General features: G+C 45.7%; 1 protein-coding gene across 4 annotated transcripts in view; it reads left to right on the top strand.

The window, feature by feature from the left end:
- CELSR2 (cadherin EGF LAG seven-pass G-type receptor 2) overlaps positions 1–13239 on the top strand; it is a 120814-nt gene that overhangs the window by 57028 nt on the left and 50547 nt on the right. For all 4 annotated transcript variants that reach the window (XM_053247371.1, XM_053247372.1, XM_053247373.1 and 1 more), the window contains exons 3-5: positions 4508–4730; positions 12595–12710; positions 12853–12941. In XM_053247371.1, coding sequence (XP_053103346.1) covers positions 4508–4730; positions 12595–12710; positions 12853–12941 — 428 coding nt within the window. The remainder of the gene's footprint in view (positions 1–4507; positions 4731–12594; positions 12711–12852; positions 12942–13239) is intronic.

Here is a 13239-nt window from a genome sequence, read left to right on the forward strand (position 1 = left end):
ACTAGGCAGTCGCTTAGGTCACCAGTTCTTGGGGGTGGGGGTGGTGCATAAACAGTGCCAAAATGTAGCACTGCCCAAATATTCTTTCTCTCCCTCTTCTACCTGAAGTACTGCACAGTGGTGCAAGAATGTAATTTGTAATACTGCACCCTACTCCCCAAAGGGCCTGCACATTCTGCACCCCAGAATCCACAGTCCTCTTTGCTCATTGCACCTCAGCCCCCAATAAACAGCTAGTCTCATAAGCTGCACGCCATCTCTTGAATATGAATTGCTTGCCTCAGCATTCATTTCCAAAAAGAAATGGTCTCAGACTGGATTTCCAAATTAATAGCAGCATTTTTTGATCTCTGTAGTGTTAGGGATTTGTCCCCATAATAGACTGGGAACCCCCTCTTTGTTTATCCTCAAACCAGCACGGGCTAGTCACTTCCTGGTGATCCACATGGGCTGGCCATTCAACCCAGAAAATGAGCAGCCCACACAACTCAAGTTAAAGCCAGGGCTCCACACTTCTCAGCTGGTGGGTGTGGCGGGGCAGAAACAAACTTCGCCTAGGGCACCAAAACCCCTAAAGCTGGCCCTGCCTTCCATGGCTGCTGTTAAACCATTTTAAAAAAAAGAAAGACAGAAAAAACAGTGGCAGATCTGATCTCCCAATATCATGTCTGGTTTGTCCCTAAGAATCAAGATGTGCAGCACAATCCTATGCATCTTTACTCAGAAGAAAATCCCTGTGAATTCAATAGGATTTACTTTTTAGTAAATGAGTTTAATTAAGATTTCAGCCTTAAACTCTTTCTGACCATGTCCTGGCTGAGCTTGCTACTCTGCACTTTCTTGACTTATTTCGGTCTGAATGCTTTTGCTTCTTTTTTGCATCTCTCTGCAGTTGCCTTGTATTGTCCCATCCACTCTCATCTTACAAGGTGGCAAAGTGTTGGTCGCTCTTGCACTTGGGAGACTTGGCTTCAAATCCCTGCTGAGTCATGAATTAATTTATTGGCCTTCAGGAAGTCATCCTCTCAGCCTGATTTCCCAGTCTGTAAAATGTGAATATTAATCACCCATCCCACAGGGGGTCTTCTAAGGATGAATAAAGAAAAGGATTATAAAATGCTTTGCACTTCAATAGATGTATGTGAATGTTCTAGCTATCTAGAAAAGATAGCTAGAAAGGGCCCATCTGTGTGGAGGACCATGAGTGGTGTCATATCTCCCTCCAAAAGGTCTTCTACTCTCTTCCTCACTTGTGCACCCTTTCCCTCTGCCCTCTTTGCTCGTCTCACCTCTCTCACTGCTTTGATGTTGCTGTGTCTGTGCACTACTTTGAGCTTTCTAGGATAGGTGGCATACAAATCTAATAGATAATAAAAGTAAAACAAAACAAACAATATGGCTCCTCCATTAGCTGCTTGATTAGCTGCTCTAACTGACCAGATAGTTAAGTCTTTAGGGAAATCACTGGAGACCTTGGGCTGTACAATTGAATGCATATGAAGTTGCAGGCTTCAAGTCAGAGAGGACCCAAGCCCTCCCAAAAAATTTAAAAGAGGGTTGGAGGAAGCATGCCCAGATGGATTCATAATGAGTTTAGCCTCCAAGGGCCATCCCAAAGCTATTAGACTGTGTGGCCTTATACTGAGTCAACCCATTGGTCCATATACTGGCAGTGGTGCTCCAAAGGCAGAGGTCTTTGCCAGCCCCGCTACCTGAAAACCATGTACGGTAGAGATGTGAGGAACTGAACCTGGCACCTTATGCATGCAAAGCATGTTCCTTATCACTAAGCTAAGGCTCCTCCTCTCTTAAAACCCTCTCATCTGCACAGTGAATTAAGCTTTTTGCTGCCTGTAGGCAAAAAAGATTTGCCGCCCCGGCTCGAGGGCTTGGGGGGTGGGGTCGGAGGGCAAGTTAAATCTTCTTTTTAAAAAACATTTTTCAGCCTCCGCTGCATGGCAGGACAGTAACAGAGACGGGGGACGGGCCGCTGTTCCCTCTAAGGCGTGCACGCATGCTCACAAGTTTTGGCATGACAGCTCAGTTCATTTTAGATCCTGCTCAGGTTGAATCAGGAAGGCCCCATTCGGAATGCAGGTGCGCACACACTACTTTGATACTGCTGCCAGACCAAAACTCATTCCACACAGAGATGAAAAAAATTAGAGGGACCACTGGGGATGGCCTGCATGCCTGAGCCTGCCTCTGCCTCCCCCGCCTCAGTCTCCCCTCACCTCTGCAAGTGCCCGCCCTCAGTCGACCACCCCCCATCTTTGCTACCATCCCCAATGCACAGCGGTTGTTGAAAAATGTTTTTAAAAAGATTTAACTTGCCCCTGACACTCCCCGCCCCAGATTTGCTGCGGTAGGCAAGTGACTATCTTACCTATGTGTTAATCCGCCCCTGCTCATCTGTTGCACTTACAAATGTGGCAGTTGACAGGATGAGTGGTCTTGGAGGCTTTTGCTTAAAAGGGCCAGATCTAGCGATCGATCGATCTGTCTATCCATCCATCTATCCATCCGTCCAAGTACTTTCTACTTATGAAGTAGAATAACCATGTCTACTGTTTGTCCTTCAAATACACAAATGCCTTTCAGAAGTGGCAGGCTTTTCTGCAGCCTCAGCTACCTGAGCCTTTCCTGGGAATCCACAGGCATGAAGGTGTGCCCACTGATGCAGTGAGGCTGAGCAAGGTTTTCTGTGAGCATTTTTGGCTTTCAGGGTGAGAGAAGAGTCCTCAGCTTCTGTGTATCAGGGACTCATGTGTCGTGTTTACTATCTTTGTCCTCGTGCCAGTGCAAAGTGGCACTTGAAGTCCTGCTGACTGAAAGCGTGTTGACAGCTCAGCCTTCAGATGACTCAATGTGTTGGTGGAGCAAGGAATTAAAAAGAGAAGGAAAAAAGAACTAGTCGGAGAAGGCAGGCTAATTCAAATGGAAATAGAGGATAGTTCTCCTGATACCCATTTGTGAAAGTAAGTCCTCTGCAAGAGTCAATCGTCAGGAGAAGAGTGAACTTTTCAACTCCAACAAAGGGTCAGTAGTAGTACTATTACAATGAATTGTAATCGTCTATTCATTTCCCAGTCCATAGAAAATATGAATACTTCACATTTATATAGTGCTTTCCAGCAGAGGCATCTCCCCATGAGGCAACCTGACAGGTGCACCTTTGGGCAGCCTTTTGAGGGATAGCAGACTGAGCACCTGCTGCCCCTGCCCAGGCAGCAGGAGGAGGCCGACATAAGCCTGCCCCCTTGCTCCCCATGCCACTCTCTGCTCTCTTTTCATCACCTTGCATCCAGCAGGAGGCTGCCTGGATTTTCCATGCTGTCTCACTAGTAAGCTAGTGGAGGCGGCGGCAGCAGCAGCATTCTCTGGCCCTTGGTTCTACTGGGTCTCCTTCCCTCCAAGCATGGGAAGAAGAGCCAGTGGAAGTGAGGGCCAGAGGAGGCAGCATGGAGAGCCCAGGGAGCCTCCCATTGGGCACATAGTGACCTGCTCTTCAAAGAGAAGAGAGCAGTGCCTGGGCTTGTGGGGTCAAGAAGCAGCTAGAGAGGGAGTGGGGTTACACTGGCTCCTCCCAAGAAGGCCAATGGTGGTGATGGTGGGGAGAGTGGTGTTCTCTTTGCTGGTCTCAGGCAGGAGTCAGCAGCACTCCTTTCAAGTATTTGAATTGCTATATTATCTCAGTAGTCCTTACAGCAGCCCTGTAAGACGAGTCAACGTTATCATCCCCATATTACAAATGGGGAAACTAAGTTGAGAGCGTGCGAATTGCCTAAAGCCCCCTGGTTGAGTTCATGGCAGAGATGAAATGTTGACTGAGCCGGGGACTCCTTGCTTTGTCACCCAGCATCTTGGCTACCCTAGTGCTGTAGCAAGTGGGATAATAGGCATCATACAAAATCATTATTCTAAAGGTTGAACGTTGAGATCTTTTTAAAAAATAAGGTGTTCGAAAACATGTGACATGTAAAGACTGTCACAAAATGAAGCACTGAAAAACATTCATAGGCAAGAATATATTGGGCATTTCTTTTAAAGAAGATGTAATATAAAAGATTTTGTATAAGGTAAGGCCCCTATGTGCTTTGGTGGTTGGTATATCACAGCATTTTCCTGTGGACAGTGACAGATGAGCTCTGCCCTGAGCGCTTTGTCCAACTTGGTATGTATTTGTGTTATAGATTGTCAAATGGCTATTCACACATTTTTAGAAATAGCTATGGGGGAGGGGGGCACCAGATTAGAATAGGACTGTATATGGAGAGAGGGGATCTGGTCCTTTCCCCTTGGGCCATTTCCCCCGCTGAAAATCAGAGTTCACACTGCTGTTTGTTTAAAGGTGCTGTTTGCTGCAGGGGAGGCTTGCTAAGACAAAGCTTGAGAACTTGAGGGCTGTTGTTATGAATGCCTTTGCATGGAAGGCTCCTGTGCTGTGCATATTTGTAGCGTGACTAGTATTGGTGGTACTGATGGTGCCTCTCTGCTTTCCTTCCAGGAGAGAACTGTGAAGTGAATTCCCGCCTAGGCCGCTGCACCCCAGGGGTCTGCAAGAATGGAGGCACCTGTGTCAACCTTCTGGTGGGTGGTTTTAAGTGTGATTGCCTGTCAGGAGACTACGAGAAGCCCTACTGCCAGATGAGCACTCGCAGCTTCCCAGCCCGCTCCTTCATCACCTTCAAGGGGCTGCGCCAGCGCTTCCATTTCACCATCGCCCTCACGTAAGTACTTGACTTCAGGAGAAGGGGAGTCCAAGGCAGGGACACTTCAGAATGCCCATATGCATCACTTTGTCCTTCCCTAGAAATCTTCTCAGCACCTTGAAGCATCAGGATGTCTTGCGATTAGCACTGCTTCTGTTTTCTCTTGAAAGGTACAAAATATACAGGCACATTGCCAAGGCATCGTTAAAGAAACAAAAATACATGTATTTAAAAGGCTGTAAAAGTCCAAACATAAGCCGCAGTCAATGGAAAAAACCATTCAAACTTTGTCTTTCATTCTAGTACTATAAATATTTAAACCATTCTAGTAGTAATAATTTGCATGCACTTTTATGCATTCATATGCATTATCTTGATGTGATCTATATAAGAGCCCTATAGTATGAGTAAGTATTATTATCCCCATATTGCAGATGGGTGTGGAAGCTGAGGCTGAGAGGGACTAGTTTATCTAAGGCCACCTAGTGAATTGATGGAAGAGCAGGGCGGCTCCCTCATGAGGCCAGATGAGGCAATAGCCTCAGGCAGTGAGTGCGACATGAGGCAGTGAGTACAGGCACCCTGTTTGCGCCCTCACTGTAGACATCACCTCTCCTGCCTGCTGCTGCCACCACCCCTTCCTCAATTCTGCCGTACTGCCTTTGTGTCTCCCCTCCCGCTCCCATGCTGACCCTGCCCCTCAATGGCTCACCCCCACCTCCCAGGCCCAGGTACCACCTTCTTTCACCTCGCTGCCAGCCTCAACAGTTGGAGCACACTGCCAGTGCTGCCAGATGTTTGTAGGGTGCACACAAGGCAGTGTGCTGTGCATCTGTGGAAGCAGCAGCTGGCCTTTATGTTGCCACTGCACTGCCAAGTCAGCAGCAGCAGCTCTCTTTCCCCCTCTCTCCCTCCCATTGTCTGTCTCTTCCCTTCAGCAACAAACTTGTTCGAAAAGTAGGCAAGTTGATGGAAGAAAAAGTGTGTGTGGTGGTGGTGGTGGGGGAATGAGTTGCTGCTGGCTTAACTGCAGCAGAGGCACACCCCATCCGCTGAAGTTGGCGGCAAGGGGAGGTGAGCAGAACCTTGGCTTGTGAGGAAGGAGTGGGGCCTGGCCAGCAAGGGGGTAGGGCAGATTCAGCGCTGGCTCCCACCCAGGCAGGGGGCCAGTGAGGGAGGCAGGGTAGAAAACAGCAATGAGCAGCACTGTGGAAGAGGTTAGAACTGGGGACTTCCTGTTGTATGTAGTTGTATGTATGTTAGTCTGTTGTATGTAGTTAGCCTGAATTATATTCTATAAGCCAGCTTTCAAGCCTATGCTCAGCTAGACTAAACTAACCAAACTGAAACGTTCAGGAAAATCTTGCTTAAGAAGATTCACTAGATCAGAGGTTACGATCATTTTCCCCTGATAGAAAATTAATAGTGTAATGGGACACACACACACACACACACACACACACACACACACACACACACACACACGTAGTGTAACACACACACACCCCACTTGTAATTGGTATTTCCCTGCTGAAGTTGAAAAGTCAAACAGAAAAAGAATCTGTTTTCTAGATGTTTCTGGTGACAAGTCAGACAAAAACTGACTAGTGAATCATATACTTTGATTTCTGTCATACAGTTCTTTGCATTAACATTTCAAACCATTATCATAAAGTTTAACCAAGTTATCCTGACGGTGCTTATTAGAGCCTTGATACTGAGATGATTTAAGACCAAAACCAGATTCTATCCTTGCTTCTGCACTGCTCAGTCCTAAGAGAGAAACAATTCAACCCTCCATATATGAGCAATTGCTTCACCTCAGTCTCTTCAGGTAAATTACCTATAATTAACTTATTCTTGTGGCGTTTATTGTCTAACTCTTGAGCCTGCTCAGAAATGTTAATAATGGCTTACCCTTCACTTTGGATTCTTTGATCTAAAGATGCCTCATTTCTACTAGGTCATTCTGATTCCTTCATATTGAGCAATGTCATGTTCTAAAGCATCCTTTTGGATTCAGTTTTGGTTGCACCATCTTTTCATGTTTTTTTAATACTTTGCCCCAGATGTTTAATTTCAGGAAGAAAAATGTCTTCCAAATTTTCAAAAGAGAAAGACGGAATTGCCTCCTCATTATCAATAGCAATACCAGTATCAGTAGGCAATTTTTGAATGGCTTCTGTAAGATACTGTACAATTTTAGCATCTTTTTTGTCTCCACCCCCCCCTCCTCCGCCCTCACATTCTAAGGGTCAAACTTGAAATGACTTTAATCATCTCATTGGCCCTGATCTACCTTTTGTTTTGTTTTTTGTTTTGTAAATACTGTGTGTGTTGTCTCCAGTATGGATTGGGACCATGAAGAGGTGTTAGGGGGTATTTTTAAGAACATAAGAACAGCCCTGCTGGATCAGGCCCAAGGCCTATCTAGTCCAGCATCCTCTTTCCCACAGTGGCCCACCAGATGCCTCTGGGAAGCCCACAAGCAGGAGATGAAGGCATGCCCCCTCCCCTACTGTTGCTTCCTTGAAATTTGGTATTCAGAGGCACCATCAAGATTTGTAACCATTGATAGACTTGTCCTCCATGAATTTTTCTAAGCACCTTTTAAAGCCATCGAAGCTTTAACTCTGCTCTCCTCTGTGGCCTCAGTCAAATGACCCTGGCCATGGAAAATGGGCTCCAATTGGAGCCAATGAAAGCTTTTTCCTAAAGCAAATAGCATACATGGAAAGGTGCCCAGTCTGGATCAAGACTGCAGCAGGGCATAGGTTAAAACTCCCCACCCCCCACTGTCCTGATCCAGATCACCTCCACAGGTTCTCTTTACAAAAAAAAAGTTTTTAAAAAATTAAAAAGCAAGCACACCAAGACCAATGACATGAGTAAGGTAAAATTTAGATACAATTAGCACTCTAAAGCAACAATAATAATCTGAACAATGAATTATGAAAGAAATTGCTCATTTAAATTGAACCCCCTCCCCCGCAAAAAAAAGCACCCTATCAAAACAATTGGGCCCTGCCTCCTAATCCTTGACAGATAATCTGGATTCCTAATTAACCTAGTAGTTATATTAAGAAATGCAGACTATCATTCAAACAAATGATCATATAGCCTAATAACTTAGCCCGTTTAGTGTTTCCAGGTATCTGTTGGGGTAAGGAGCCACAGTGGTTGCTGTCCAGTCTTTTCCTCTCTCCACTGCTATATTAACGATTTAAGATAGCAGCAGCACCCAGAATTGAACCTCCTTCAGGGGAAAGTCCAGCACTTTGGGGATTACCATACGCACTTTACTTCCCATTCTGCCCTTTCTCCATGGGTGGAATTTTTTTGTTGGTGAGAAGTATTATCCACTTGAGCTACTCAAATGAGATCATAGAGCCTTCCCCTATTTCCTGGCCTTGCCTACCCCATAATCCTTCCCGTTCCATCCCTATTGTTAGCCCAGCACAATGGACCCAGCCAGCCAAGGTCTCTTTGTCCCTGGCCAAGGGTCAGTTGGAGCTCCCAGTCTGCTGCTCTGCATACTTGTTGTAGTCGTTACTCTATGGAGGAGGGGGGTAGGCCTGCCAAGTGCTGACAGCCTGTAATGAATCAGCCCAGGAGAGCAATACACAGTGGGGTCACCAGGGAGGGGAAGGTCTGGACTGCTCAGATGGGAAGCATGCTGTCCAGCCCTGATAAGCAGGAGTGGCAGTGTGTGATGGGCCTAGTATTCCCCACCAGCTGCAGAACTGGCTGCTCTGGAAACCCAGTGACCCGGTAATCTGGAGGTTCCATTCGGCTTTGGAGGGATGCCATGTCTCATAACTAAGTTGGAGCATTGTTGCAGAAAACTAAGCTTTGGATCCAAAGCAGGAGTAGTTGACCTTTGGTTAGTGAGACATTCTACCCTTGGAGGAATGAGAGTTATAAGGTGGACTTGTGTGAGCTCAGTGGAAACTTCAGCGAGAGCGGAAATTCTAAATGAAAAGTGAGTGAGTGAGTCATGGCACTCTTAGCATGTAAATACAGATGACATGAATTACGTAAATGTGGCTATATAATCTGAATTATTTTCTGATTTCTGCTTCCTGTGAGCTGATGTTGGTCTTAAAAATGTGGATGATTTGGTCACCAACTGCCATTTTTTGCCATAGAAGAACATAATGTCTAGGCTGTCCTCTGAGAGAGTGAGAAGTCCTCTTCTGCACTAGGAAAGAGTATTTCTAACTCTGTGAAAAGAGTAACTGTTTGAAATTGCCTAACGCTGTTTTGATGTCATCTTATTTATTTATTTATTTTACATATTTTTATACTGCCCAAAACTTACATCTCTGGGTAGTTTACAAGATAAAACAACATTAAAACATTACTTAAAAACAAAAACAAGAAATTTAAAACACAACAATTTAAAAATTTTAAAACAATATTCTAAAACAACATTAAAAACAATCAAAACATATACAGACAGAAACCCAAAGAATGGTCTGCCTTATGAGTTCTGTTCTAGTCCTTTCCCCTGGAACAGAGGGCATGTATTGCTGTTCCTAGGATACATTAGAAATATTGGTGGTGGTGGACATTACATAGTGAAGATAGTACAGGACTGTGAATTGGGAGCAGGGATGGCTTGACCTTGAAGCAGGGTGAAGCAGGCTGCTTCAGGCAGCAGATTGGGTAGGATGGCAGCCCAACTAGCATCTCCCCATGGATGTCTGCAGAGGACGGAAAGTGAAATTCCATTGTGCTGCCCCCCCTCTTTTTAATAGAAAAGGAAGAAAGGGGGATTGGTTGGAAAGAAGGAAGGAAGGAAGGAAGTGGGGGATGATTTTTAGTATGGGGGAAATAAAAAAAGAGGAGGAGAGAGGGGAGGGGTGTCATTTGGTGCTCTGTCTCAGGCAGCAAAATGTCATGGGCTGGCACTGATTGGGAGAATGGAATTGTGAGCAACATGACTAAAACCAGTGGTCCAGCCTAGCTAAGTAGTCTGTCTTGGAGTGAAATCAAATGGACTACTTGAGATTACAATGGAAGATCCCCTCCCATATTAAAAGCAAAAAGAAAAAGCTCCCTGCAGAAGGAAACCTATTGTGCCAGAGAGAAGACTAGAATAAAGTCTTTCTTCCTGACATGCAAGCAGGAGTTCTGTGTTTTTGTTTTTACATGGGAGTGCATTCAGACATGTGATTCTCTCACCTGCTGTCTGAAGCAGTACAATCAAGGAAGGGCTGGCATAGTTGACAATGGGCCATTCTGTCTAATGGAAATTCACAGGTAATAGTGTCCAAAATATACACATTATTCATCTCCTGTTATTGCCCAGCTTCTGGCCGTGAGTTCAGTGTAGTTCTGTTCAAATATCATTTATAAATATAGCTTATTGGCAGGGTGAAGGTACCAGTGTTTCCATAATGGAGGGGAAGGTGACATGGTCCCCTTTAGAAACTTTTCAGCTGAAAAAGGATGGGGTCACCTGCCCCCTGTGAATAGGTCCAGGCTTATTTATCAGGACTTTTTAATTCCTGTGTTCATGTTTCCATTACTCCTCATTCCTGATCTGGTGACTATACTGCACAATACTAGCAACAAAACTCTCTTTGCCCCACCAGAAAGGACTGTAGATAGCAGGAAGAAAAGGCATCCCAATGCTCTGAGATACAGCGTCTGGAAACAAGTGTGGAGAATGAACATGTCAAAACCTATAGCCCTTCAGCCAAAGGAACTACTGTGGTAGTGATGTTCCATTGGCATCTATTTAAGGAGCCAATTCATGTGACCATTTTTAATATGGTGGTGACATGGTGCATGTAACTCAAGTTGTTATCTATTTTTTGCTATGGTACTGGTCTTTTTGTGTATGCTTGGACACCTGTCAAATTAATGACTCATCACCACCTCCAGGTTTAATGCAATTTTGAAGGTTTTCCAGTGCATGGTAAACCACCATCTTGGCATGTGTCATTAGTCTCAGAGGATTGGCCAACACGCTAAAAAAGTCAGTTTTGGTGCTTCAACCATATCTCTACCACATCAAAATGGATCCACCCCATTTCCCTTCATACCAGTGGGAAATGATGGGAAATAGCTCTCTGTTCAGTCTGTCAGTGTATTCCCCCTCCTTTCTACCTGATGAGATGGAGAAACAAAGAAGCAGTGGCCTGGCCCCGAGTATTCTTATGGCACAGCATGACACAGAACCCACATTTCCAAAGGTTTTGGCTAGGGCATTCATCAGAAGCCAGGGATATCTGGTGAGGAAAATTACTCAAAGTAGTCCCCTTTTAACTTCAATGGGATTACTCTGAATAAATTTCCTCGTCATGTCAGGCAATGCCTTTTTCTTCAAGCCCTGACTATCAGTCTCGTACCTGTGTGGTGTCATTCTCTTCCTCCCCCACTACCACCCCTTTTCTGGATCTGCTTGCCTACCAAAGCTGGATCCTCATGCTGCTGAATCCTGATTTGACCTGAATTCGGTACCACTCGTGGTTTCCCACTCGTGGTTTATATTTTAAATTTTTGTTTAGTGCCTCTGATAGGAAGGTGTATAGACAGTTTAAATAAACAAAAGTGAGCTAAACCAAGCTAAACCAAACTTTCTAAACTTGCCTTGGTTCTTGTATTGTGACGCCTTGGAACGGAGTCCAAGACATGTCTTTCTCATTCTTTGTAAAGTGCCATACACATAAAGTGCCAGCTACACATGCAGAGCCCCCTGCCTTTGAATTGTATCTGGGGAGACAGAGATGAAATTTTTGTCATTCTGTGTAGCCGTCCACCATCTGTCAGCACTAACCATTTGAAAGGCACACACTGGCATTTTGCTGAGAGGTTGGTAAAGCCTGACAGTGTAGGAATTGGTTTTGTGTGCTCAGCCTCAGCACTCACCCCAGTTCTTGTTCCTTGTTCTGTTTACACACAGAGCCACACGCAGCCAAAATTAATGAATGGAGTGTGGAGGTGGGGGAAGGGTGCCAGGATGAGTCACAGCTGAGCTAGCCTACTTGGGCGCTCCTTTGTGTGAGGGAAGCAGCAGCACACCTAATCACATAGGAATGCTTTTGTTAGGCTAGGCTTACTTGCTTGGGGAAATCGTGGCAACTTAGCAACAAACAGTTCAGAGCCAGGACCACTTCACACACAACAGATTTCCTCCCCAGTCATTGTGGGAATCCCACATCTGATGAACACACGTGCAGCTTTTCCAAGGTTGCAGGCAGGAATCTCTCTCAGCCCTGTCTTGGAGAAGCCAGGGAGGGAACTTGAAACTTTTTGCCCTTCCCAGAGTGGCTCCATCCCCTAAGGGGTATATCTTGCAGTGCTCACACTTCTGGTCTCCCATTCATCTGCAACCAGGATGGACCCTGCTTAGGTAAGGGGGAAAGTCTTGCTACCACAAGACCAGCTCTCCAGAAGCTACTGCCAGTCTGTGAAGACAATACTGAGCTAGATAGACCAATGGTGTGACTCAGTATATGGCAGCTTCCTATGTTTCTATGTGTTTATTTCTCTGCAGTGCATATATTCATGAAGCAGAGCAGAAGAGGCTACAATACTGGTGGCCTGCCTCTGTGTGCAAATTTTTGCATAGGGAATAAAAGGATTATAGGTATGTGATGTTCCAGAGTATAATTCAGAATGTCCTGAAGGAAGCACCAAATGGCACTGAACGAATCCAGGTCTTCCGCCCACCTTCCTAAACTCTTTTTTTCTATCACTGAGGTATTACTGCAGCTGTTGCGTTTCTGCCTGAACAGGAATTCTGTTTGTTCAGATTCCATCCATCACCTTAGCTCTCCCGACCTGCCATTCTTGCTGTGAATGTCCCAAGATGGATTTTTGAGGTCCTGGATTCTGAGCACAGGGGTCACCTCTCTCTTCTGTTGAGCAGGTTTGCCACAAAGGAACGCAATGGGCTCCTTCTCTACAATGGGCGCTTCAATGAACGGCATGATTTTGTTGCACTGGAGATTGTGCAGGAGCAAGTTCATCTTACCTTCTCAGCAGGTATGCTTAAGCAGTTGTCCTGTCCATCCCTCCCCCCCCCCTCCGCCGCTTTGCTTCTGACAACTCCACCCTGGGCCCTGGCAACGCAATCAATTCTCTCCTCAAGATGCTTTATCTTATTTGTGTCTCATCTCTCCCTCAGGAGAGTCAACAAGCACAGTATCCCCATTCATCCCAGGGGGTGTGAGTGATGGGCAGTGGCACACCGTCCACCTGCACTACTACAATAAGGTGAGTTTCTTTCCTGCTGAGCTAATCAGACCTGCTGATGGGGTGTTCAGTGCATTTGCCCACAGTAGCCAGCAGTGTTCATTTTAATGCCAGCTTCTCCACTGGTATCGCATGAGTGCCATGCTCCAGAGAGCCGCTCATACCTGTAGTTGGAACGTTTGCCTGCTGTGAAGGCCGAAGATGGCTTCTGGGGCTTGGGATCATTTCAAGGACCAGCGGGAGCTTCTTGATAATGGGGGTCATTGTCATCAACTGCTGTCTCAGGACACTTGGCTACTTTTGGCTCCTGAAGATCCCA

Source organism: Hemicordylus capensis, chromosome 4, assembly GCF_027244095.1.
Source record: "Hemicordylus capensis ecotype Gifberg chromosome 4, rHemCap1.1.pri, whole genome shotgun sequence".
Taxonomy (NCBI): Eukaryota; Metazoa; Chordata; class Lepidosauria; order Squamata; family Cordylidae; genus Hemicordylus; species Hemicordylus capensis.